The sequence below is a fragment of the Ursus americanus genome, chromosome 6 (genome assembly GCF_024610735.1).
Source record: "Ursus americanus isolate L20-20 chromosome 6, mUrsAme1.1.p, whole genome shotgun sequence".
NCBI classification, from domain to species: domain Eukaryota; kingdom Metazoa; phylum Chordata; class Mammalia; order Carnivora; family Ursidae; genus Ursus; species Ursus americanus.
This window is the reverse complement of record NC_142132.1, coordinates 82,342,834-82,367,354: the sequence shown is the minus strand read 5'-3', so window position 1 is coordinate 82,367,354 and position 24,521 is coordinate 82,342,834. Positions and strand designations below refer to the sequence as shown.

At 38.3% G+C, this 24,521-nt stretch overlaps 1 protein-coding gene across 3 annotated transcripts in view; it reads left to right on the top strand.

The window, feature by feature from the left end:
• The window catches only part of RYR2 (ryanodine receptor 2), a 718,243-nt gene that overhangs the window by 586,875 nt on the left and 106,847 nt on the right, over positions 1 to 24,521 (top strand). For all 3 annotated transcript variants that reach the window (XM_087863178.1, XM_087863177.1, XM_087863176.1), the window contains 8 exons: positions 3,275 to 3,335; positions 4,528 to 4,766; positions 6,256 to 6,337; positions 11,531 to 11,661; positions 13,865 to 14,185; positions 15,935 to 16,175; positions 16,584 to 16,671; positions 18,978 to 19,070. In XM_087863178.1, coding sequence (XP_087719304.1) covers positions 3,275 to 3,335; positions 4,528 to 4,766; positions 6,256 to 6,337; positions 11,531 to 11,661; positions 13,865 to 14,185; positions 15,935 to 16,175; positions 16,584 to 16,671; positions 18,978 to 19,070 — 1,256 coding nt within the window. The remainder of the gene's footprint in view (positions 1 to 3,274; positions 3,336 to 4,527; positions 4,767 to 6,255; positions 6,338 to 11,530; positions 11,662 to 13,864; positions 14,186 to 15,934; positions 16,176 to 16,583; positions 16,672 to 18,977; positions 19,071 to 24,521) is intronic.

Genomic DNA, 24,521 nt, shown 5'->3' with positions numbered 1-24,521 from the left:
CCTGTTCTTACTGATAGCGTGTTTGACATTTCTGGTGATGGTGATCTGGAGAGCCTTAAGAAGGGCAGGATGCGAATTCTTATTTTATTTAAAACTCCTACTACAAGCTTTATCTCTTCAAGACTAACCATCAGTTTGGCTTTCACCTATGCTGATAGAATGGATGCTTTTTCTTGGTCTACACCACAAAATGTTGAAGATTCAATTAATACTTTTCCTGCATTTGTTAGGGTCCTTTCTCCACCATTTTTCGCACTGCGATGTTTTCATTTGAAGTTATACTACATCTCATATGGAGCACACTGAAATGTGTTGATTCATGGAGCTTATGGCTTGTGACTTTGCAATCACAGAAATTTCACATTCACCATATGCGTTTTCATTTGACCCATAGAACTTTTCTGGCCACTGGTACTTTTTCCTCTTCTTCACAACCTACAAGATTCAACTGAATGCCTGCTGTAGGCCAGACAAGTATCCTAGGGGCCAGACACTATCCTAGGGGCTGGCCTATAGCAGGGAACAAAAGTCCTGTCTCACGAGTTCTTACAAACGGAGGTTTAAAATACCCCAGCCAGTCCTTTGGAAAAGGGCATGGTCAGGCTCAGTACAAAGTACAAACACTGGTCATCTATCCGAGGAGCCAGCAGACTGGAAGGGAAAGGGTAAAAAGAACTGTGCGTTTTAGGATGAGAGTGAGGGGCCAGCCTCTCTGACTTGGCACTAAATAATAGTTGCACATTGCCTTGTGTCCCATCTTCCTCCTGGGCCTCTCTCTTTCTCCTTTTCTGTGCTGCATTCTCCTCATCTTTCCCACTTCCAAACATTGGAGGCCCCAGACCTTTTTTCTTCTGTATTTATGTACATGCTGGCTTATTTCATGCAGACCCACCATTTTTTAAAGTATCTGGATGCTTATGGGCCCAGGTGGATAGCTCTAGCTCAGATCTCTTCCCTGCACTCCAGATTTGTGTACCAACTGCCCATTGTGCTTCTCTACCTGAGATCCACAAGCCCATCATGCTCAACCTGTCCAAAGCAGAGCATGCTACCCGCCCCCCACCCCTCCTCTCCTCCCTCCTTCGGCTCCTTTCTTGGGCTTTATCCACATCAGGAAATCTTACCACCATGCACCCAATTGCTCATACAAGTGCTCACCCAAACAGTCTTGGAGCTATCCTTGACTCCTTCCCGTCTCATCTCACGTTCAGGCCATAAGCAAATCTTTAAAATAAATTCTTCACTTCTTCACTGTGGATATCCTAATCCAAATTCACTACCATCAATCCTGTGATTCTAGACGACTCTAGTAGCTTCCTAACCGACTTCACTCTTGCCCTTCCAGAGTTTTGCACATCGTGAATTAATCCTTTTAAAATATAAATCAGATCCCATCCTGTTTAAAACCTCAAGAATGTCCTCCTGTTGCACCTGGGGGGGACAAAAAAAGATTCAAAGTTCTTGTGCTGGTTGCAAGGTTCTAGAACCTGGCCATTCCCTTCCTCTCTACCTCATAAGGTCCTTTCCCCTGAGTCTTGATCATGCATCAGCCACCTCGACTTCCTTGCCTGGAACACCAGCTTCATTTTCTGTCTCAGACCCTCTGCACATGCTGGTCCCTCTGCCTAGGTCCTTCTCCCAGATCTATGCATGATTCGTTCCTTCATTCAAATCTTTGCTCAGGTGTCACCTTCTTAGAAAGGGCTTCGTGACCACTCACCCTATCACTCTGTCCAGTTGCTCTAATCCCTATTTCCTGATATATATAAATATTAATTATATAACATATAATATATATTAATTATTTAATTTATATATAATTAATTATATATAATTAATATATTATATTGTTAAATATATTTAATTTATATATTATTATTTAATTATATACAATTAATATAATCTACAAATATAAAATACTTATTTTAGTGTAGCCTGATATGTTTCATATTGATTTTTTTCTTAATATTTTATTACTTGTGTCCCTCATTAAAATGCAAGTACCGTGGAAACTTTCTTTTACTTGTTACTGGAACATTGAGAATACCTGGTATTTGACAAGTATTTATTGAGTGAATGAATCATTAAATGAAGAATACTTCTGTGGACCACAATGGAAGTTCTAGGACTGCCACTAATCAGTAGACAAGGACGTAACAAATTCTGCCTTTCTGCTGATTTTGTCTTCATTATTACCAGAAATTCTGAAAATCAAAGCATAAGATGAATGGAACATTTTCTTTAAGAACTCAGAGTCTAGCAATGAGTACCTTATTTTTTTTTCTTATTTGTATCGTAACACTAAACTGGCTTGTCCAGATTCCAAGGTAGTTGTTAATTTTCATGCATATTTAATTCATTTTAGGGTTTTTTTTTTGCATAAAGAGTATAACATACTCAAACGTAATAACAACTTACATCCCAATGGCAGTTATTAATCTTCTGGGCCCAGGAAATGACTATGTATATTATAAGTAGGAAAGTGTAAAATGAGGAAGTAACAGTATCAGACTGTATTGGGAGTGGTCAGATTGCTTTCTAACTTTGCATTCATCATTGTGTTTATTTTCTCTCATGTATCTTTCTCACAAAGTAGAATGGATATAGTCATTGTATAATTCATATTTCTGTACTTTCTGATAAAACATGCCAATCAAAATGGGTGAGTTTCATCCTACTTTCAAGGAAAGTTGTCCCCATTTCAATTATCTCATTAAGAAGAGGATTTAACTTCCTCAGCTGCTGATGCTTATTTACAGGACAGTTTGGTGGCTCTTATTCACCAAAGACCAAAAACATGCAGGCAAATTAATTCATCGTAGTGCAGTTGAATGGAATAAGAAAGCAGAAACACTTGGGTAATTAAAAGGGAATTAAATTTATTAGACTTTTAGCCCTCCTCCGTTCATAAACATAGGAGCTCACTTGAAGATTGACACACAATACGACTCAGAAAGAAGATGAGCCAGTATGGGGAGGCAAGTGTATTTGAAAAATTGAGTTAAAACACCTGAGCCTGGCACAGTGCTTTGAATGCTTCTTGACTCTGTCAGCTATTTGATGAGACATGCTTTTATCGCTTTTCTACTTACATTTGCATATCCACTTCCAAGCAGAAAAACTGCATGATTCCAAACTTGATTATCAGAAAACCTTTTTAATCGAGTTATTATTGAAATGTACCATTGACTCATTTTTGGTTCACAAATCTTACTAGAAAAGAACAGTGAGAAACCCTCAGGGTAATTTATACAGCCTTTTGTTTCCTCTTTAGGAAATGATGCCACATCAATTGTCAACTGCCTTCACATTTTGGGTCAGACTTTGGATGCCAGGTAAGTGACATTTTTGTCTACATGACTGTGGGAATGCTACGCAAGAGTATGAAGACTCACCTTGTCTCTTGATTTTTTTCTTTGGAATTGTAATAAAGACTTATGTGTGGGTGAAAACATATTTTGTAAATGACGAATACAATGGCATATTATTATTTTTATGATCTTGTAGAAATTGTTATTCAAATTTCAGGTAATTTCTGTAGCAGCTAGGTGTGTAACAGAGGGTTGAATTGGGAATGTTTCAGGTGAAGTAGAAATGGTAAACTCCAACCTGAAAGGTTTTAGTAGCTTCTGGGTGTGGTTTGTGATAACAGTTAGCTTCATAGGAACAGGGTTTTACTCTTACTTTACAGATGAGTAAAGTGAAGCTTAAGATTGCACAGTAAGTGTGGAAGGAGACCAATTCCCAAGTGTGTGTACTTTGTACTCTACCCTCCCAGCAACATGACTGGAAATCCAACAGGTTGCCTAAGTACAAAATCAGTGTATCTCACAAGGTTGATTCAGCCTCTGAGACATACATGTATTTCATTTATTTTCCAGGATAAATCTAAATAAAAATTCCTAAATGTCTCCTACAGGGAATATGCCATGATGCTCTTTATTTATTTTCATGTTTAAAATTTGATGTGCGGTATTTTGTATAATAAATGACAAAAGTAGATGCTCTTGCATACCTTCATTTCCTACTAGTCATGGCGGCCTCAGAGAATCGCTTCTGTACGAAGTTCAGCCTTTGGAGGCTCATCTAGCTGATGGCTACACTTAAAGCACAGAACATCCCTATCATTTGATGACTTGGTTGAGCTGGGGTTAAATGTTTCTTTCACACACAGTGCCTCAGGACTCGTTCTGGTTGTGTTGGATTTGGGATTAACTCAACTGGCTCAAAAGCTGTGTTTTGTCCAAGTATAAAACACTCTGAAAAGTTGAAAACACTGGTAGAAAATATGAAGCATTAGCACTGCCTTTTGATCTGGGTCCTAGGCATTTCACAGGGCATTTGGTAAAGGTGATGCATTTACAGAGCGATACAGCTCTAAGCTCAAGTACACTGAAAAGATTGGGAGTGAATTAAAAAGATATAGTTGACTGAGTGACTGTAATGGGTACAGAGTAGACGCATGTTTTATTTGTGTTCCACTTGCTCCTTTTGCAAGGTATATGTTCTCCCTTCTTTCCTTCCTAGGACTGTGATGAAGACTGGCCTCGAGAGTGTTAAAAGTGCACTCCGAGCTTTTCTGGACAACGCCGCGGAGGATCTGGAGAAGACCATGGAGAATCTCAAGCAAGGCCAGTTCACCCACACCCGAAACCAACCCAGAGGTGTCACTCAGATTATCAATTACACCACGGTGGCTCTGTTGCCGATGCTGTCGTCATTATTTGAGCACATTGGCCAGCATCAGTTTGGAGAAGATCTAATATGTATGTAAATCTAGTACTTAGAGTTTCGTTATCTAACAGTACAATGACTAATTGTAAAAGCTCCATCTGGTTACTCAAACACTGCCTATTCATTAAAATGCACTCCCTTCCCCTCCCCCCTCCTCCCGCCCCGAACAGTAGGTTGACATTTGAGTTACAGAAACCATTCTTATAGAGATAGATCCCTGAGTCACATGGATTCATGGAAAGGACCAGTAATGTGGTGGTTGTGGGCAGTAATTCCCACCTTGTTGAAGTGCAGGTTCCAAATTTTACAATTTCTGTGTTTTCTGTTTCCATGGAATTTTTCCAATGCAGTTTGAGCATGAGTCATGCAACATTAAATGTTTTCGAAATATCTCTGAGTCAGTGCCAATTGTTTCCACAAGCTGTGTGATCAACAACTATGAAGGCTACAGAGACAAAGTCCATGTCTAAATCGTTCGTCTACTAGGGTGGCTCACATATTTTTTTTTTGTTTATAGGTTTCAGTCCATTTTCATGGATTTAATCAGCTGTTTTTGCCTGGAACCATAATTATGAAAAATATCCACAGATTGCTCAAAACAATGTGGAAATACAAATAATATCAGACCTGCCCCAATTTCCTGCTTTTCTGCTGATATGAACATGAAAGCTATAGACCCTTGTTAAACAGTCAAGTGGGTCTTGACTAGAGACACACCTACTCAGACCCTCAACCTTGTGGGTCTCCCAGGTGAAGCAGAGCTCTGGGTGGAAAGCACTGCATTACTCAGTGGGTAGCACAACCACTACTCACTCATTTCCTTGAACCATTGTAGGAGCATTGCGTTCAGTGCAGCGTGGACATGGAAACAGGTCTGGAGCACAGGAATGATTTCTCCATTCCTATCGTGGTAGATTCTCCAGGAAATGGTTGAAGAATTAGAATTAGAAATCCAGGGTTCTTAGATTTTTTTTTTTTTTGCCTCTTAGATATGTCTTATTGGATCACAGATCATATGTAAGATTTTATTTTATTTTCTGGCTACACTATAGGGTTGATTTACTTATGCCTTGAACGTCAGGTCAGACATAACTAACTCACTACTTCTGCCAGCATTGTCATTGTTTTCGTAGGTGTTAAAATAAAAGACACAGTCTTTATATACCTTCAGAGCAGGAGACAAAATCTACCTGTCCTCCCAGATAGTTTTGTGCTTGATTTTATTCTCGACGAAATCCTTTTTTCTTCTGTCTAGAGAAACATTATTTAAAAAAAATGTTCCTGAGAATGTTCTAAATAATTATAGTACATTCATTAGAATGCTTTCAGCTCCTTAAAGAAAAGAATTCAGTTTGAGAAATAGTTTTTATATTTCATTTTACCTATTTGTTCTAGTTTTGCTTTTTTTAAATGTTAAAATATTAGTATGCCCTCAGTATGGAATTTTGGTTTCAGCCTAAACTTTCTTAGGACAACATATAAATAACAATGGTTTCTGTTCTTGTTTCTGTTTTTCCTTAGTGGAAGATGTACAGGTGTCATGTTACAGAATTCTGACTAGCTTATATGCTTTGGGAACCAGCAAAAGTATTTATGTGGAAAGGTAAGATTTTAAAAGTTTAACTTTGTATTAATAGCTGTTTCAAGTGTTATAGCTCTTTATTTCAAGTCTTTCCTTTATCAGTTTTTCCTTAGTTATAAACTAAACAACCAGATTAACCTGTTGAATCCCTTGGGAGTAATAGAACAATCTTCAAGCTAAATTTGAATTTATATAATAAGAGTCAATCAAATTATGTAAAAAAAAAAAAGGTAAAGCAATAATGGTAAAGCCCATATTGAACATAAAGATTGAAGAGGGTGTTTATGAGTTTTACGAAGGAATCTGCTGGGACAGCTTCTCATTATATATCTGAAAAGCAAAATAAGCATGAATATCAGCCGTTATTAGAATGAGCTTTTTTTTTTTTTCACGTTCTCACGTTCAAGAGGAAGAGAGTATCAGATGGTGTGGACAGGTCAAGATAAGGACTCCCCACTGCATTTAAGATAAGAGGTCACTGGTGAGTCCAGTAAAAGATTTCTGTGAAAAGAAGAGAAAAAGAGGGCAGTTTTTTAGAAGCCTAAAGAAAATGACTTTCAGAGAGAGGACTGATAAATAAAATAAATAAATGAAAGGATATTCTGATGGAATAACATTGAAAAGATATAAATTCTCCCCAAATTAATCTGTAATTAATTACAATAAAATTTCAAGTAGAAATGTGCTTTTTATTGAACTTGACAAAACAATTTGAAAGTTCATTTGAGAGAATAACTCATTAGATTGGCCAATAAAATTTTGAGAGAGGGAAAAAGTAATGGAAAGGTACTCATTTGGCCTACCAAATATTAAAACTTATAAAGTATCAACAATTAAAATAGAGTGGCAGGTGCATAGAGACAGGACAGTAAACCGATGTAAAAGGATAACTCGGTTCACACTGCATATTTTTTACCTGCATTTTTTTTTTAAGATTTATTTATTCGTTCTGGAGAGAGCGTGTGCGCACGAGGGAGTGGGAGTGCAAGGGGTAGGGTGAGGGGCAGACAGAGAGGCAGAGAGAATGTTAAGCAGACTCTGTCCTGAGTGCAGAGCCTGACACAAGCCTTAATCCCATGATCCTGAGATCATGACCTGAGCCAAAATCAAGAGTCCAGCTTAACTGACTGCACCACCCTGGTGCTCCTTAGCTGCCTTTTTAATTAGTCTTTTCTTTTCATATGACTTTTATAGCTTCAAAATATTTTATACTAAGGAAGTTTTATAATTTATTGAAATATTATTTTTGATTTATAGGCTGTTGTTTTCATTTCCATAAATCATGCTAAATCTGTTCATTGTTTTCTGCGTATATTTATTTTTATTAATTTTAGCTATATTCTCAGAATTTAGAAATGTAAGTTAAAAAGTAGACAGAGGATTCTGATACATATCTCACTGTCTTTTCAGAAAATTGATTCGGTTGACACTGTCAGGTTTTGCAAGAGAATCCTTTTTCCTCACATTTTCCTCACTTCTGATTACTATTCTTTTTACTATTTAAAAAGTATAATAGTTAAAAATGGGATTCCAGGGGTGCCTGGGTGGCTCAGTTGTTAAGCGTCTGCCTTCGGCTCAGGGCGTGATCCCGGCGTTCTGGGATCGAGCCCCACATCAGGCTCCTCTGCTGGGAGCCTGCTTCTTCCTCTCCCACTCCCCCTGCTTGTCTCTCTCTCACTGGCTGTCTCTCTCACTGGCTGTCTCTGTGTCAAATAAATAAATAAAATCTTTAAAATAAATAAATAAATAAATAAATAAATAAAAATGGGATTCCATTTTTCTTTTCAAATGTATTTCCCTAATTTCTGGTTTCCAGCCATTTTTTTGTGTTTTCTTTGCCATTTTTATTTTTTTGTTTTGTGAATTGTCTTTTGTATCTGTCATACATTTTTTACTAGTGTGCTGATTAATGAATTTGATTTATTAAAACTATTAACCTCTTGCTGTTACTTCTACCATCTTTGTGACATTTAGCATTGTAGTGATTATATGTAAAACTGTGTACAGTAGTGTACCTGGAATTATGACCTGGGAATTTTTATTTTTAGATAACCTGTCAATTATGTCTTGGGTTCTTATTCCCCTTCGTTTAATGTTTTTAGACAGGTTATACCATAACTCATAACAGCTAGAAATTCAAATATTTATTCTCTTAGGTTTTTCTACTCCTTCAGTTGTATAAATTCAGCTTTTTAATCCTTTGCTCATTCAATAAATATTAAATGCCAGGTTCTGTGATACAGCAGTAAGCAAGATAGATGCCTATTCTCAAAGAGCTCACACCTAGTGGGGAAACGGAACACAAAACAAATAAAGTGGAAAATGTGATACTGGCAGGTTATCGTGTGTGAATAAGCACACAATAAAGAGAATGACGTGGGGTACTCAAGAACGCATGTTTGAGAAAATGATTTTTTAAGCTCAGAGCTTTCCTCCATTCAACGGAAAGCAGGTAGTAGATACATCAGGTATACGTAGGTATGTGTCAGATATCTTCCATTTTCCCTATGAAGTATGCCTCAGCCAAGTGACAGTTGAGAAGTGAAATGTAAGAAGTTCGAGGAAAGTAGAGAATATCGGAAGTGCCCATCCCTGGAGTAAGAAGGGAATTTACTAGAAGTGAATCTGAATTTCATAGTTCTCTTTAGTGTTACATGGAATTCAAATTAAATGTTTAAATTCATCCACTATGTGGAAAGTATTGATTTTTAATTGGAATGTAGTTGGCATATGATGTCCCATTAGTTTCAGGTGTACAGCGTAGTGATTGGACAATTCTATACGTTACTCTGTGTTCGCCCCCATAAACATAGTTACATATGTCACCGTGCAACGTTATTACAGTATTATTGACTGTATTCCCTATGCTGCACTTTTCGTCTCTGTGACTTGTTTTATTGTTTTTAAAGCTTTATTTATTTTAGAGAGAGAGTGAGCGCAATGAGGTGGGGAGATTCGAGGCAGAGGGAGAGAATCCTTAAGCAGACTCCCCACAGAGCACGGAGCCCTATGTGGGGCTCAATCCCACAACCCTGAGATCATGACCTGATCCAAAATTAAGTCAGACACTTAACTGACCGAGCCATCCGAGTGCCCCTCTGTGACTTATTTTATATCTAGAAGTTTATACCTCTTAATCCCCTTTACCTATTTCACTTATCCCCCCAACTTCCTCCCCAAGTAGTAATTTATTAAATATTTCTTTTATATGCTGGTTTGAAATAAAATCTTCATCATATTCTGAGGTAATATATTTCCTACATCGTATTTCTAGAATCTCTATTCTGTTCTATTATTTGATTTTTTAAATGACTAGATTGGTACTGTAGACTGAATGGTTAGTAGTTTGTAATACATTTTAATATCTGGTAATCCAAAATCGCTCATTACCTTAGCAGTGCTGTTGTTGCTCTTTTTACTTCTGTTTTTTTTGTTGTTGGTTTTTGTTTTTTTGGTTTTTGAGGTTTTTTGGTTGAATTTGGAATCCTTTTGTTAGGTTCTAAAAGAAGATACATATTTTTTTCTTTGTTTGCAATTATAAAGTCATTTGGGGAAAATATGAAAATCGAAAGAGGAGTAAAAGATATTTGGGAAAAAATGAAAAAATGACACCATAATTGAGAAAAATGTAGATATTGGGGTGCCTGGGTGGCTCAGTCAGTTAAGCATCCATCTCTTGATTTCAGCTCAGGTCATGATCTCAGGGTTGTGAGATCGAGCCCCAAGTCAGGCTGTGTACTGAGCACAGAGTCTGCTTGAGAGTCTCTCTCTCTCTCTCTGCCCCTCTCCCCACTTGTTCTGTCTCTCACTCACTAAGTAAATAAATTTTTTTTAAAAAAAGAAAAATGTAGATATTTTAATAAGAGTCATCTAAAAAAACTTGCTATTTCCAGAATACCAACACAAATGATCAGAGTTGGTCTGAGAATTACTAATTGAATCAAAATTTTAAAGTAAATTATTAAATAGGTCACATGAATTATTAATGAAATAAAAGGACTTGTCCAGTCAGATGTAAGGGAATAAACTACTTTGGGGTCATACAGGAAACATTTTAGGCTATTAAATTCTTGAATAAATGTATTCATTATTTTCAAACATTTATTGAACTTATGTGCCACAAATTTTGCAATTCTGCATCCCTATTTTTGGGTGAGGAAAGCAAAACATAGAGTAAGTAATTTTCCTGTAGTGACACAAGTATTAGGAATAAGTTTGGCACTCAGGTTTGTCTGAAAGCCCATACCCTACTTTGTAATTTCTTGATATCCTAAGTTATTTTTAACAACGTAATGTTATTCAATGTCATTCTATGAAGGGATATTTTCTCCTAGCTGACTAAATGTCTAATCATTTTTAGTGAAAATATTAGACAATCAGGCATTGTTAATTTTAAGTAATCGTATATTTTTCAGTTAGAAATTTAGAACTACCTAAGTGAATTATGTAATCTTTTCTTAATTAGATACATTTTGTTGACTTGGAAAATAAAAACATTTTTATAGAATAATTTAAGGAGGTCATAATATGCTGAAATAACTCTCATATTGTTCTACATTTAATAATGTGCCAGCGAATCTTCAGATGCCATAGGTAACCAAGCGAGAGAGAGAATTTTTGTCAGTGGGAGAGGGAGCCTTGGGTCTACCCTGCCCTGAATCAACTGATCACAGAGTGATTCCTTAAACCTCTTCCTTCCTTAAAAATGATAAATCAATTTTGAGTGTTATTAATAGTTTTGGGCATTTATTACATCTTAATATTTCATAGCTACCCTGAAATTACTTGTACATAGTAAATTTTCAAAAAATTGTGTTCATGTATTGGTAACAGTACTTTATTTTTTTAATATGTATCAGTGCATTTATTCACCTAGGAAGAATTCTTCATCAGATCATTATATTTTTAAAAAGAAGATGCAAAGAAAGAAAGAAAAGCAAAAGAAATGTCCAAACTTGTGGGGGGATTTGACAGGGTTTTCTTGTGATTTTGGTCTTCTTTTTTACTAACAGATAATTTAGTTTTTTTTTTTTTAAATGGCGGGGACTTTACTATTGAAAGTATATGATGTTTTATGTACAGAAATTGGATTTTGGAGTTAATTTTATTAGTTACACTAGTATTATCCCTCTTGTAGGTTAAACTGGTCAATTGTAGTATAACTTCTTCATTCACTTGGAAGACATAAAATACATAAATATTTTCCACTTCTAGGCAACGCTCTGCATTAGGAGAATGTCTCGCGGCTTTTGCGGGTGCCTTTCCTGTAGCGTTTTTGGAAACTCATCTCGACAAACATAATGTTTACTCTATCTACAATACTAAGTCCTCACGAGAAAGAGCAGGTAACACAGAAGCATGTTCAGTATTTGAGATATGAAGTTAAAACTTAATGACATTTATTGTATTTTCCTGCAATGATTTTTTTTAATAGGCCATTTCAATTTATTATCTCCAGTGCTACTGAGTCTTAAATGTTATTATTAGGATTTTTTTTGGAATGTTAGATACTATTCCTATAGTGTCCATAAAAGAAAATTCGTTTAATTTCTTCTAAGTTAATGAGTCACAAATTCATACTCTTAAGAATAAGATAAAATAATGGGCAGAAATGGAAAAGAGCAATCTGATTTCTGATTCAGTTATCTCTTATAGGTAGTCAGCAAGTGTGTGGTGTTCTTAATTTGTTACGTTTATGGATTTGTACCCTTCGGGGGTTTTTGTTCACCAGATATGTCCATCTTATTGGGACAATTTTATTCCATATGATTTTTTTGTCATAGTTTAGTCCAGTTATTAACATTTAAAAAACTTATAAATCTGAGACACAATTAATCAGTGACTTCAATTTGAACCCCACCTTAGCATGAGTATGTTTAAGACTTTCATGTCTGTATGTATACCAGGCATTTATAAAGATAACAGGCCTCATGTTGCTTTTCACTTGGGAAAATCTGTTTTTCTGAGTAGGTAGGCTTATTTTTTCCACTATCGCAGTTGAAAAGCTCTTAGAGCCATTGCTAATGATTTCAAGGATTGTTCTGTGAGAACCTATTAGAAGCACTGAGAGACATATGTGATAGAATCCAGAATAAAGAACACGAAGGACACCAAAATGCAGTTTTAGCGAGGACCCTAGGAAAAATCAACTGAGTTGATTCAAGAGGAATCTCGAAATTAGGAACACTGAAACTCTGGTGCATTTGGAGACACTTAAAGCCCATGGTAGCGGGGGCCACCATTGTGGGTGGGGGTAGTCAGAAGGGAGGAAAGGATGGAAAACCAGGTGAAGTAGGCTTTCTATGTCAGGGAAGGAGTGGGCATTGTATCAACACAAACAGGTTCCTTCTGTGGGCTTTAAGACATGAATAGGTCCGCATTGTAGAAATCCATCATGACAGAAATTGGGAAGAAGAATGGGTGTGCGTCACTAACTCAGAGAATGGTTGTGGTAATTCAGGAGAGATGGGATTGAGAAAGGCCCCTTAGGTGGAAGATACCGTGGTTGCCAGCCATCCTGGAGGTCCCGTCCTGTTGTGTGGGAAATGCGGGAACATGGCGGCCTGGAAACTTTTTCTCCATTTCTAGTCCTGGAGACTGACTGGATAATGTTGTCTTCACCAAGACATGCTCAGGAGGTGGGCGGGAGAGGAAAGGTCAAGTTAATTTTAGATCCGCTGTGTTTTAAGTTGCTTTTGAGATATTCAGTATTACATGCAAACGTTTTAAGAAATCGGGCTTTGAGAGCTATTAGCTTATAGCAGAAGCACATAGGAATGGCCACAACTACCCAGGCAAACACAGAAGGTGAAAAAGACAAGAGGATTCAAGGTAAATCTGTAAAAAACCCACAACATTTAAAAGTTCATCAAGGAGCAAACAGCCAGGAAGGTAGCCTGACAGAGCTCAGGAGGGATCAGGATGACCGAATGCATTGAAGTTAAGAAAAAGGAATTCTGTCAGTGATGGGAAAGCCCGCCTATCAGTGAGTAGAGTCAGGGTTTGTGAGAGAGGGAAATCTTAAGTGGTGGGACGCAGAGGCCCTCATGTCTGGAAAGCTAACGAGTCCAGGGAGATCGGCAGCATAGCTACAGCTGCTGGGGAGGAGAGGCTCCAGAGGGAGGGGCACAAGGCCCAGCAAGGCCCCTGCAGTGGGGAAGCCTCCTCCTTGAGAACACAGGCCGAACCTCGAACAGCGACCTCACAGCTCCTTGCGCTGAAAATGGGGAGCGGACACAGGAGGATGGGCCCTACAGAAGGCTTGTAGGCAGAGACATTTGGTATTCTGGTTTGCTCTGAAGTAGAAGAAGTGGTCATTTTCTGGTCTTAAGGGACCAGTGGTACGAAAGGAACTCGTGAAAAAGAACGTTTGAAACAGCTGCCGTGAGTAAAGAGAGAAGGAGCCTGCTGAAGGCATGCCCGGTCTTGCTGAGGTTTGAAGCCCAGCTTGAAATTGTTGCTTGTGTCTTCTAGAAATAGTGGAAATCTGGCTGTCACTGTCAGTCAGTTCTTTCATTGAACACGGTTCATTTTTATGTGTTTCTCTAGCTCTCAATTTGCCAACTAATGTGGAAGATGTTTGCCCAAATATACCCTCTTTGGAGAAGCTCATGGAAGAAATTGTGGAACTAGCCGAGTCTGGTATTCGATACACACAAATGCCACATGTAATGGAAGTCATACTGCCCATGCTTTGCAGCTACATGTCCCGTTGGTGGGAGCACGGACCTGAAAACAACCCGGAGAGGGCTGAGATGTGCTGCACAGCGCTGAGCTCTGAGCACATGAACACACTCCTGGGGAACATACTGAAAATCATCTATAATAACTTGGGAATTGATGAGGGCGCCTGGATGAAGAGGTTAGCAGGTAAGAATTGGAAAGGAATGCACTACTTGGATTTGTTTTATTTCCAAAAGGATTTTATTTTTTTTAAAAGATTTTATTTATTTATTTGAATGATAGAGACAGACAGCGAGAGAGGGAACACAAGCAGGGGGAGTGGGAGAGGAAGAAGCAGGCTCATAGTGGAGGAGCCTGATGTGGGGCTCGATCCCATAACGCTGGGATCACGCCCTGAGCCGAAGGCAGACGCTTAACGGCTGTGCCACCCAGGCGCCCCTCCAAAAGGATTTTAAATCAGAAAACTAGGGGCTCCTGGCTGCTCGGTCAGTAGAACATGCAGCTCTTGATCTCGGGGTCATGAGTTCGAGCCCCACGTTGGGTGTAGAGATTACCTAAATAAGCAGCCTTAAAAAAAAAAAAAAACGAAATACAGAAGATTGGAACGTTCCTATCTTAGTCTTTTCAGTATTTTCTTCTGTTGTCAAAAATATTAAAAATATTATTTCTGGCATGCTGTTCTTTAAAAAAATGTAGATTTAATTAGGCATCAGGTAACTTGCCTTTTCATTACAACTTTTTTGTTGTTGTTGTTGTTACAACTTTTAAGCAAGTTAACATTTTCCTGACCGAACACTCTCTGTAAGATTAATCGGTCAATGCAGGGTGAAAACTAATGATTCTCTAGACAGAAAAATAAAACTGGATTTTGGAATAACCCCCTTCTAGCAATTCGCCTTTTCAGGAGTGGGGGAAGAAAATCGAAACAGGCAATCAAGAATTTGCATGTGTTTATCATTGCACTATTTACATTGGATGATGGAAAGCAACTTCTTTTTATTTATTTTTCTTAATATTTTATTTATTATTTGAGAGAGAGAGCACAAGCAGGGAGAGGGAAAGGGAGAAGCAGATTCCCTGCTGAGCAGGGAACTGGACACGGGGCTCCATTCCAGGACCCTGAGATCATGGCCTGAGCTGGAGGCAGATGCTTAACCAACTGAGCCATCCATGTGTCCCAGGAAGCAATTTCAAGGATGAAAAGAAGGGTTTTTAAAGAATTGAATTCAGAAAGAAAGAGAGAAGGAAGGGAGAGAGGAAAGGGAAAGGAAGGGAAGGGAAAGGAAGGGAAGGGAAAGGAAAGGAAGGAGAGGGAGGGAGGGAAGGAAGGAAGGAAGGAAGGAAGGAAGGAAGGAAGGAAGGAAGGAAGGAAGGAAGGAAATTAGTCATTTACTTTAAAAACTCCAGAGTAATACAGCAATGTCTTACTAATTTACGGTAGGGTGTTTTCTCTTTTACATTTATTAGTAGTAAATAAAAGAACAGTGTCCCGGGCAATGTAAGTCTCCCATTGGGGCAAGGATGGGAAAGCAGACCTGATACAACTGGATGTAATCTCATAATTATTCAGTGGTGCATATTCCTTATAAAGAAAGGACCAGAGGAACTTTACCATTTGGGGATTTTTTTTTCTTCTTTTTGTGAGAATAATTGATTTCTGAAGTGAATGAACATGTTTCTGTTTTTTTCTCTTTTTTTCCTATTCCAAATGAATAGGAAAAACAAAATTAAAGCTGCCAATTAAAAACAAAAAACAAGAAAGCACATCAAATTCAATTCAGTAATCATTTTTGAACAGCAACTGAATCCTGAAAGAAGCCATGTGCTGGGGGAGGGGGGGGGCGTAAATCATGCAATTACAATTGTAATTATAATCTATCTTCATTTTAACGAATGTTGATGCAGGGCAGAATATTAATGTCTGTCTTCAAACAGTTTTCTCGCAGCCCATTATAAATAAAGTGAAACCTCAGCTCCTGAAAACTCATTTCTTGCCATTAATGGAGAAACTCAAGAAAAAAGCAGCGATGGTTGTGTCTGAGGAGGACCATCTGAAGGCCGAGGCCAGGGGGGATATGTCCGAGGCAGAACTTCTCATTCTTGATGAGTTCACCACGCTGGCCAGAGATCTCTATGCCTTCTACCCGCTCTTGATTAGATTCGTGGATTATAACAGGTACAGGGTCCAAAAGTGATGCATTTCCCTGATTCAGTCATGACCTTGCTGGGTTTGTTGTGTCTCAGTGGAACTGCTTCTTTGTGTGATGAGCTTGTCCATGATTGTGACATAACCGAATGTTTATAGACAGGGCGATTGTCACCAAGCATCTCAGAATTGCAGTGGGAAATCACATTCTGGAGCAGGCTGCCTTTTGCAGGTTAAAGTTAGCACTTTGGCAGTTACGATGTTTAAATTATTTTAAATGTTAAACAAGTGGACTCTGAAACCACTTGTGAGCTCTGTGGGCAGCAGGCTCACCCTTAGTTGACTTGGTTTCAAATTTGACGTTGAGTGGGTGATTAAAAAAAAAAAAAGGATTCGAAGGAATAACTGAGAAACCACTTTATTTATTACATGATCTAGGGCAAAGTGGCTAAAAGAGCCTAACCCAGAAGCAGAGGACCTGTTCCGCATGGTGGCCGAAGTGTTTATCTACTGGTCGAAATCCCATGTAAGTAGGAAAATATCGACAGTGCTTGCTGTTTATGTTGAGGGCTTTCAAGTTTTTGACCAATTTTCCAGTCCCTTTAGTAAATACCTAGGACCATGTTTCTCAAGCTTGCTTTCTAGGTGTCATTTAACTGGTGTGGAGAGAGAACAGATTCCCCTAGGTAGTTTGAGGCAATGTAAACCTTCTTTTGAATTTAGGAAAAATCACAGGGGTTTTTAGTTGCACTCCATTATTGTGTTTGTGGGTTTTCTCCCCACTGTTTGCCCCTCAGTCTTAGGGTAACATGGACCTAGAGATGTGGCCTTTTATCCTCCAGGCTTTCCTCTGTGTAGATGTCTTGCTAAGCCCCCGGGAGCCCTCAGCCTAGTTTGAGAAATGCTATGGTGGACTTTTGCTTTTCAATCACAAGATAACACTTATTTACTTGAAAAGGTACTACTTCTTTAAATTTGTTCCAGCAGTACGTACTTTTGTTTCTACCAGAGTTTAGTTTTGCTCACATGCTAGAATAAAATATAGTTCCTGCTAGGAATTCTGATTTCTGTTGATAGAATTTATAAACTACATCTTTAGTGAATTTTCACTATTTTGTATGTTGCAAGTAGAACTCTATATTTTTAAATCTGAAAAAGATTTCAGTAATAAGAACTTGATAGAGTATTCTGTAAATATTTCAAATAACTAGCAGAATATGGGTAAGTGAGCATTTATTCCAAATTATTTCAAAAGCTTAGAATTTTGAGGTCAATTATAATTCTCGATGGCACTTTGCAAATGGGAGACTCCAAGAAAATAAAAATAAAGCCTCAACCTCAGCTTCATTATTTGAGGTGACTTCCCAATTTATTTTATCAGATTGTTATACAAATTCTTTTATTTTAGAAACGTCATATTTTTTAAAAAAATAAAATTTTCCTACTTATTGTTTAGGATAATAAATATTATTTATTACCTACTTCTGAGGAGTCTGTCAAACTTGATACCAAAAGGTGTATAAAACACAACTACACTGAAATAATATGTGAAATCATGCCTTTTTAAAATATATGCACTTATATCTTCACATTGACTTTCATTTTCCATGATGTCTAAAATTCTTTTAGAACCTTTATGCTCCTCTAGATACAAGCAAATGATCTCTGAGCCTGTATAACTCATGTTGAGAGGGTGCATTAGATCATTCAGGGTGCTTCTGAAGGAACATTTGAAATCCAGAGCCCAGGAGTAAATCACTTAAGAAAACGAAAAACTGCATATTTTTCCTTAAGAACTGAGACTCTTCAACTTCATCAATCACCAAAATACCAAAAAAGCTTCTTGAAATTTATATGCAAGACAAAATTTTGGAACAAGTATTTGGAGGAGTATTTATCGCAATCAGTAGATTTTTAGATGAATGTCTAATGATAATTTCAAGAGTAAGAAAAAAATCTGAATTATGTACTTTTGAATCTCGTGGGTATATTTAAAACCCAAATCTGTTAGTATGTGTCATATATATTCTTCCCCAGATATTTAAAGGTGAAACATCTCTGAGCAACCGTATTATTATGAATGGTAAGATCAGAATGTTAATGTGAGCTGAATGAAAATCAAAGCTTAGTCCTTTCACTGTCCTTCACACAAAATCTTTTATTACTCATCAGTTATTAACGTATTTGGATACTTACTAGGAAATCATTTTGTTTGGGTTTTGCTCATCACAGAGTCAGGCATATGTTGAGATCATTAACTTCTCTTTTTAAAACTCTGATTATCCCTGCTTTCATTTTGTGTTTGCCGTCTTTACTATCACTGCCCAAGCACTTGACTTTGCCTGTGTTCTTATGTCCTTGAATTAAAAATGAATAAAATAACGTTATAGTAGATAATGTGAGATATAGTAATGCAGTAGATAATAATGAGAAAGTAGATAAAATATCTGACAGAATGGGAAGTTACATCGTAGACGTGCGTGCCCTGTGTTTCTCCCAAGAAGCAATGTATGCCTTTCACCAGCTAAACTGGGATTTGAGTACTCATTCTACCCCTCAGTAGGTGTGTGACATTGGTACTTAAATAGTCTGGATCTTAGTTTTCCTACCTTCGAAGCACACGTATTTATATGTAGTTCCCAGAATTGTTGCCCCAAGCCAAGCACCCTCATTGGATATTTAAAAGAAATGTTTGTTCCCCTTTCTTGGTAAGTCTTACATATCAAATTACTGCTTATCTTTGTAGAAACTTTTGGGTCCTGTGTAACCCTCTAATTACAGGGACTTCTTGTCTATGTGGTTTTAACTGAAATTTTCTTTGCAACTTCTCAGAATTTCAAAAGAGAAGAGCAGAACTTCGTGGTACAGAATGAAATCAACAATATGTCTTTCCTTATCACTGACACCAAGTCAAAGATGTCAAAGGTATTACTATAGTCTGTTGCACTGTTCTAAAATTTTTGAATGTAACTTTCACTGATTGATTTTTTCTACATTTTTTTGGAAGGTGTACAACTGATGTTTTAGAGATTTTGTAATGTTTGCTGATTAAACGCACACATGCATACACACAGTTTTAAGGGTGCCCAGGATTTGTTTTGAGTAGGTATGGTAAGACACATAGACACAGAAATGACTGTCGTGAAGGAAGAAGTTTTTACTCGCAGTTCCCTAAAAACCGAAGGCATGGCATATGGTGAGGGATGCGGGAGAGGGAACAAGGGGGAAAAGGTGGGCAGGAACTTTTATTGAGGTTTCTGTGGGAAGGGACAGGCAAAGCAGGTTAAGGAGGTTTAGGATTGGCTAGTTTGAGTGATTTCAATGGACTCTGGGGTATAGGGGCATCCCTGTTGTCTGGTTCCTGGCCCTGGAGCAGTTAGGGCAGGAGGATCGAGACCCAGGTAAAAGATATAATTAGGGAATATGAGACTCTGGGTTGGTTGGTTTGTATATGAAAAGCATGCTTGCAGGAAAGTAATTGATTATCTGTAGGAAAAGACCAGCATTGGGAGGCACAGTCAAAGATCAGCAACACCCCAAGATGTCAAAGCATCAGAGTAAAAAGACATACTCAACACACACACACACACACACACACTCTTGCAGGTCAGTGTAATATACATATAATTAATCAATACCGTCTATTCATCAATATTAAATATATGTGCATTTATGTGTGCCAAATATGTAAACATCAAATAATTAGTTAACACTATTTAAGAACCACATGCATGAATTCCGGGTTCTCACATATGAGATGAGGTGCATGACTCTAGATTTTTGTTTTCTCTGTCACTCATGTTGGGGAGGGGAAGAACATTCAAAACACTTTAAAATTCACACCTTTATTGTTCAAATTACCACTAAATAAGAAAATGAATATATTACATGGGGGTAACATAGAAAGTATCCTGCTGAATGGCCAGAGATGCAAAATAGTGTGCATCTGGACAAGGAAATCAGTCTCTACCAACTCTGTCAATGATGCGAGAGAGTTCAAGTGGGAAGGACACCTGCTTCCCTGAACCCCGGGAATGACTAATAGCTGTCGCCTGCTTCGTTGGTGGCCATGAGGACAGCTGCCTAGCATCACTCAATGCTCCTAGTCTTGTTTAGAGTTTTAAACGCCAAGTATTTGACACCACTACACATGAGCTAAAAGCTAAGCCTGGCTGAAGGTTTGCATACCTAGAACACCTGTCCACCTGAGAAGCTATTTATGTGCCTGTGCTCTGCAAACAGACATAAAAGATGAGAACTGTTCTCTCCTTGGGTCTGCCAGTTAGCCTGAAGAGCGAGCTGATGCGTCATGAGGTGCGGTGCTAGGAATACATGTCTCGTGGATGTTTTGAACTGAAGACTGTTAGTGAATGTCTCTGCTTTGACAGCGTGTTGTCAACTTAGGACTGTATTAACAAAGGCATAGAGAGAGGGCAAAATGGGTCAGGGTTTCATTTCAGAGGATGAGCATGATCCTGGTCTATCCTGAAACTCACGATAAGTGCAATGTCTTTAGAGCTGAGGAGCTCTGCCTCTCCTTACACAGATATCCTCTTCCCTTTTTCCTCATTGCAGTCCAGTGATCCTCAAAGCATACGCTCAGCGTGCTGTGTATCCTGGAAGCCAGACAGGGGTATCGGTACAGACCGAGTCAGAGTGACAATTACTCCCATTTGCAGGGAGAAAATGCCAAGTAATGGGTAGAAGCAGCTTAATATCCGCCCCCGTTCCCCCTCCACGCGCTACATTTTCTCAAAGCTTTCCAATTCTTTACCATGTGACTGCTGACACTCTGAGACAGGATACATAGGAAATAACAGCAATATTGACGAAGTACTTATTTATTTATTTATTTTAATTTTTTTTAAAGATCTTATTTATTTATTTGAGAAAGAGAACAGGAGCAGGGGGAAGGGTAGAGGGAGAGGGAGAAGCAGACTCCCTTCTGAGCAGGGAGCCCGATGTGGGGCTCGACCCCAAGACCCTGAGATCATGACCTGAGCAGAAGGCAGACCCTTCACCAACTGAGCCACCCAGGAGACCTTGACGAAGTTTGTAGAAATGAGTGATCATGCTTTCCTTCCTTGTTTTTAAGATGTGTTGTTGGTTTTGTCTGCATATGTGCTTGAAATTTATATCGCATAAGTACCATGAACTTTTATCCTAGTTGTAATGTTTCTAGTTTAAATAATGAAGTCCAATATACCAACATGTTATATTGTCTTACCAAAGGAATCATGATGTCCTTGTGTTCCAGCATTTGGACAGATTTGGAAGTCCCTGTGTTGGCCAAAGTAGCATCATAACTATACTTTTATCAATGTCGTTGAGGTGCTCTGCCAAGGCCAGATGGCATGAAGGACCCGAAAGTGGGTGTGGTCAGGGGATGGGTAACATCTTTCCTAGGAGGCTGTCCTGTTCAGATCTAGTGCCAAGAATGGGTAACAGGACGGCAGCCATAGGTCTGACATCCGAAGCTGAAATGGACAGGAGGTGTCCCCCCCCGCAATGCTGAGAACAGAATGATGCAGAAGGCTTCAGGGATTCCTCTGACAAAGCCTCAAACTGTCTGCCACAGACATCACAGTACCAATCGATCCATTCCCCAGAGTCCAGAAGAAAAAAGGAACTCTTTTGAATGGAGATTCAGACCCAAACATAAACCACAGAACAAATTGTCTTATATCAGTCTTCAGCCAGACGTCCAACCAGGGATGATTGCTTCTTGTATGGCATACCATTTCCACACTTGATAAGACAGAAAATAGGTGATTATAGGTAAACGATGGACATAGACAGCTGAAGCCAGCAGGCCAATTCGGATGATGGTAATTTGGGATTGGGAACCTCATTTTGACTTAATATGTACATAGTCTATACGGCAGAGAGAGGCCAGTGAGTATGAGATTGGCCATGGCACCCTTTGGAGAGGCTGACCCCGCATGTGCGGTGTGGCAGCCCAGCTGTGCCTTTGTCCGGAGCATGGGGAAGGCAGCTGTTGACTGCAGCAAGGGGCTATTAGTATACTTCCCCAGTTGTTAACATGTAGGGTGGTAAGGGCCCTCCCTCCAGCGAAGCCTGTCCCCTCCTGCCCCCTGCTCTTGCTCTGAGCCCTTGCTTCCAGCAGAGCCCTGGGCCCTTGTGTGCAGCCCCTCTGTGACTTCTTTTAGACAGAACGTTCTACAAAGACAGGGAACATGTCTTATTGACTTGGTAACTCTGAAGCTCAGTGCAGTGCTTGGTGCATAATGGCTTCTTCATTAATATGGATAAATCAAGTGAAAATTTGAATTTAAAGAGTTTGAGATTCGGTCCTTCACCTGGGCATTTGTGTGTGTCTTACTCTACTGTTGTTTTTCCAGACTCACTGCTGCATTGGTACAAAGTATATAACATTGTGTCATTATATGGCTAGCATTGCTGAAGTTTTTAATTTCATAACTTGTTTTAAAAACACATGCAGGTAGCATCTATTACAAATCCTGTTTGTTGATGTGAGAAAAAAGTAGTGGGTTTTGCCTATTGTGCTATAGAATTATATTGTATTTTGTATTAAGATTTCAGTTCCTGTTGAAATGTAACAGCTGACCTTAGTTATTTAAAGGCCCACTATTTTTCCCAGCTTTATTAAAATACAATTGGCATATAACATTATGTAATGTAAGGTAAACAAGTCAACAACATATTGATTTGATACATTTCTATATTGCAACCTGATTATCAGCATAGCATTAGTTAACACCCACATCATGGCATATTAATTACTATTCATTTTTTGTGGTGAGGACACTTAAGATCTATTCTCTTGACAACTTTCAAGTCGATAACATAGTATCATTAACTCTAATCACTCTGCTGTATCTGAGATCCCCAGAACTTATTCATCTTTTAACTGGAGGTATAAACCCTTTGATCAGCATCTCCCCATTCCCCCCACTTCCCGGCCCCTGGAAACCCCCACCTGCTCTCTGTTTTTCTCAGCTTGGCTCTTTTAGATTCCACATATGATATCATATCATATCATATGGTATTTGTCTTTCTCTAACTTATTCACTTAGCACGATGCCCTCAAGGTTCACCCTTGTTGTTGCAGTGGCAGGATTTCTGTCTGTCTCACAGTTGAATAACACTCCACTGTGTGTATATATCTGTGCATGAACTCATAGGTTGTTTCTGTATCTTGGCTATTGTAAATAATGCTGCAGTGAACAGGAGAGTGCACATATCTCTTTGAGGCCCTGTTTTCATTTCCTTTGAATGAATACCTGGCAGTGTAATTGCTGAATCACAGAGTAGGTCTATTTTTAACTTTTTTAGGAACGTCCACACTGTTTTCCGTAGTGGCTGCACCAGTTTGCATTCCCACCAACAGTGTAAGAGGGTTCCTTTTCTCCACATCCTTGCCACCATTTGTTATCTGTTGTCTTTTTGATCATTAGCCTCATTTTTATAATTAATATATCTAAAATATCATTTAAAACTATTAATAAATATCTCTGATTTTTGTTTCGGTAGGCTATTTCAGTGTAGGAATATTAGAAAATGCTTCCCTTTTTTCCTGATACTGATTAAGCTTTAGATTATTTTAGGTGAAATTGATAGAGTTATTTTTTGTGTGTGTGAGAGAGACAGAAACAGAGACACAGAGACTGATTGATGACAGAGGTCAGTTTGTCCTACTTTCCTCTTTAAGTATGCCCATATATTGACCATGCTGTTGGATGTTCATCTCTGATTCAAAGGTTAGGAACTGGTCAAAAATGAAATATCATGCAAATCCAGTGGCTTTAGCAGTTCTGCTCAAATTACTGAGCAGCTCCTATGTGCAAGGCAAAGTGCTTGGTTCTGAATAGATGGAAAGGAACAAAACAGGTGTAACCACTGCCCTAACAGAGCTCCGTAGTCTGGGGAGGAAACGGGCACTGAAGAGAGAAAAAACCCAACCGACATAGATGTACTTGAGGATATTTGTTTGTTTGTAGGTTTAATTTCTTTATACTAGAAGTGGACATATCACTCGTAAGTGTTCAAATATATAGCAAATTCTCTTTTCAGTTTATACATTTCCTGTGGTATAAGTAGGAATTTATTTATCTGGTGCTTCTCAAAATTGAGTGATTTGTAGTTGCCCTTAGTGTTGATTTTAATTATTTTTATTACATGGCACTTAAATATTTATAAATATCAAACCAGGTGAAAGCTCCTTGTGCTTATATAGACATAAAACCAAAAGAACTTTACAAGTTAAAATCAAAGAAAACCGCAACACCAACAAAATGTAGACATTAACATATCGTATGCTGTTGTTTTGCTGAAGTGAAACTACCAGAATTGGATAGAAATATGTTTGCATAATATGTATCAATTTGTTTAATT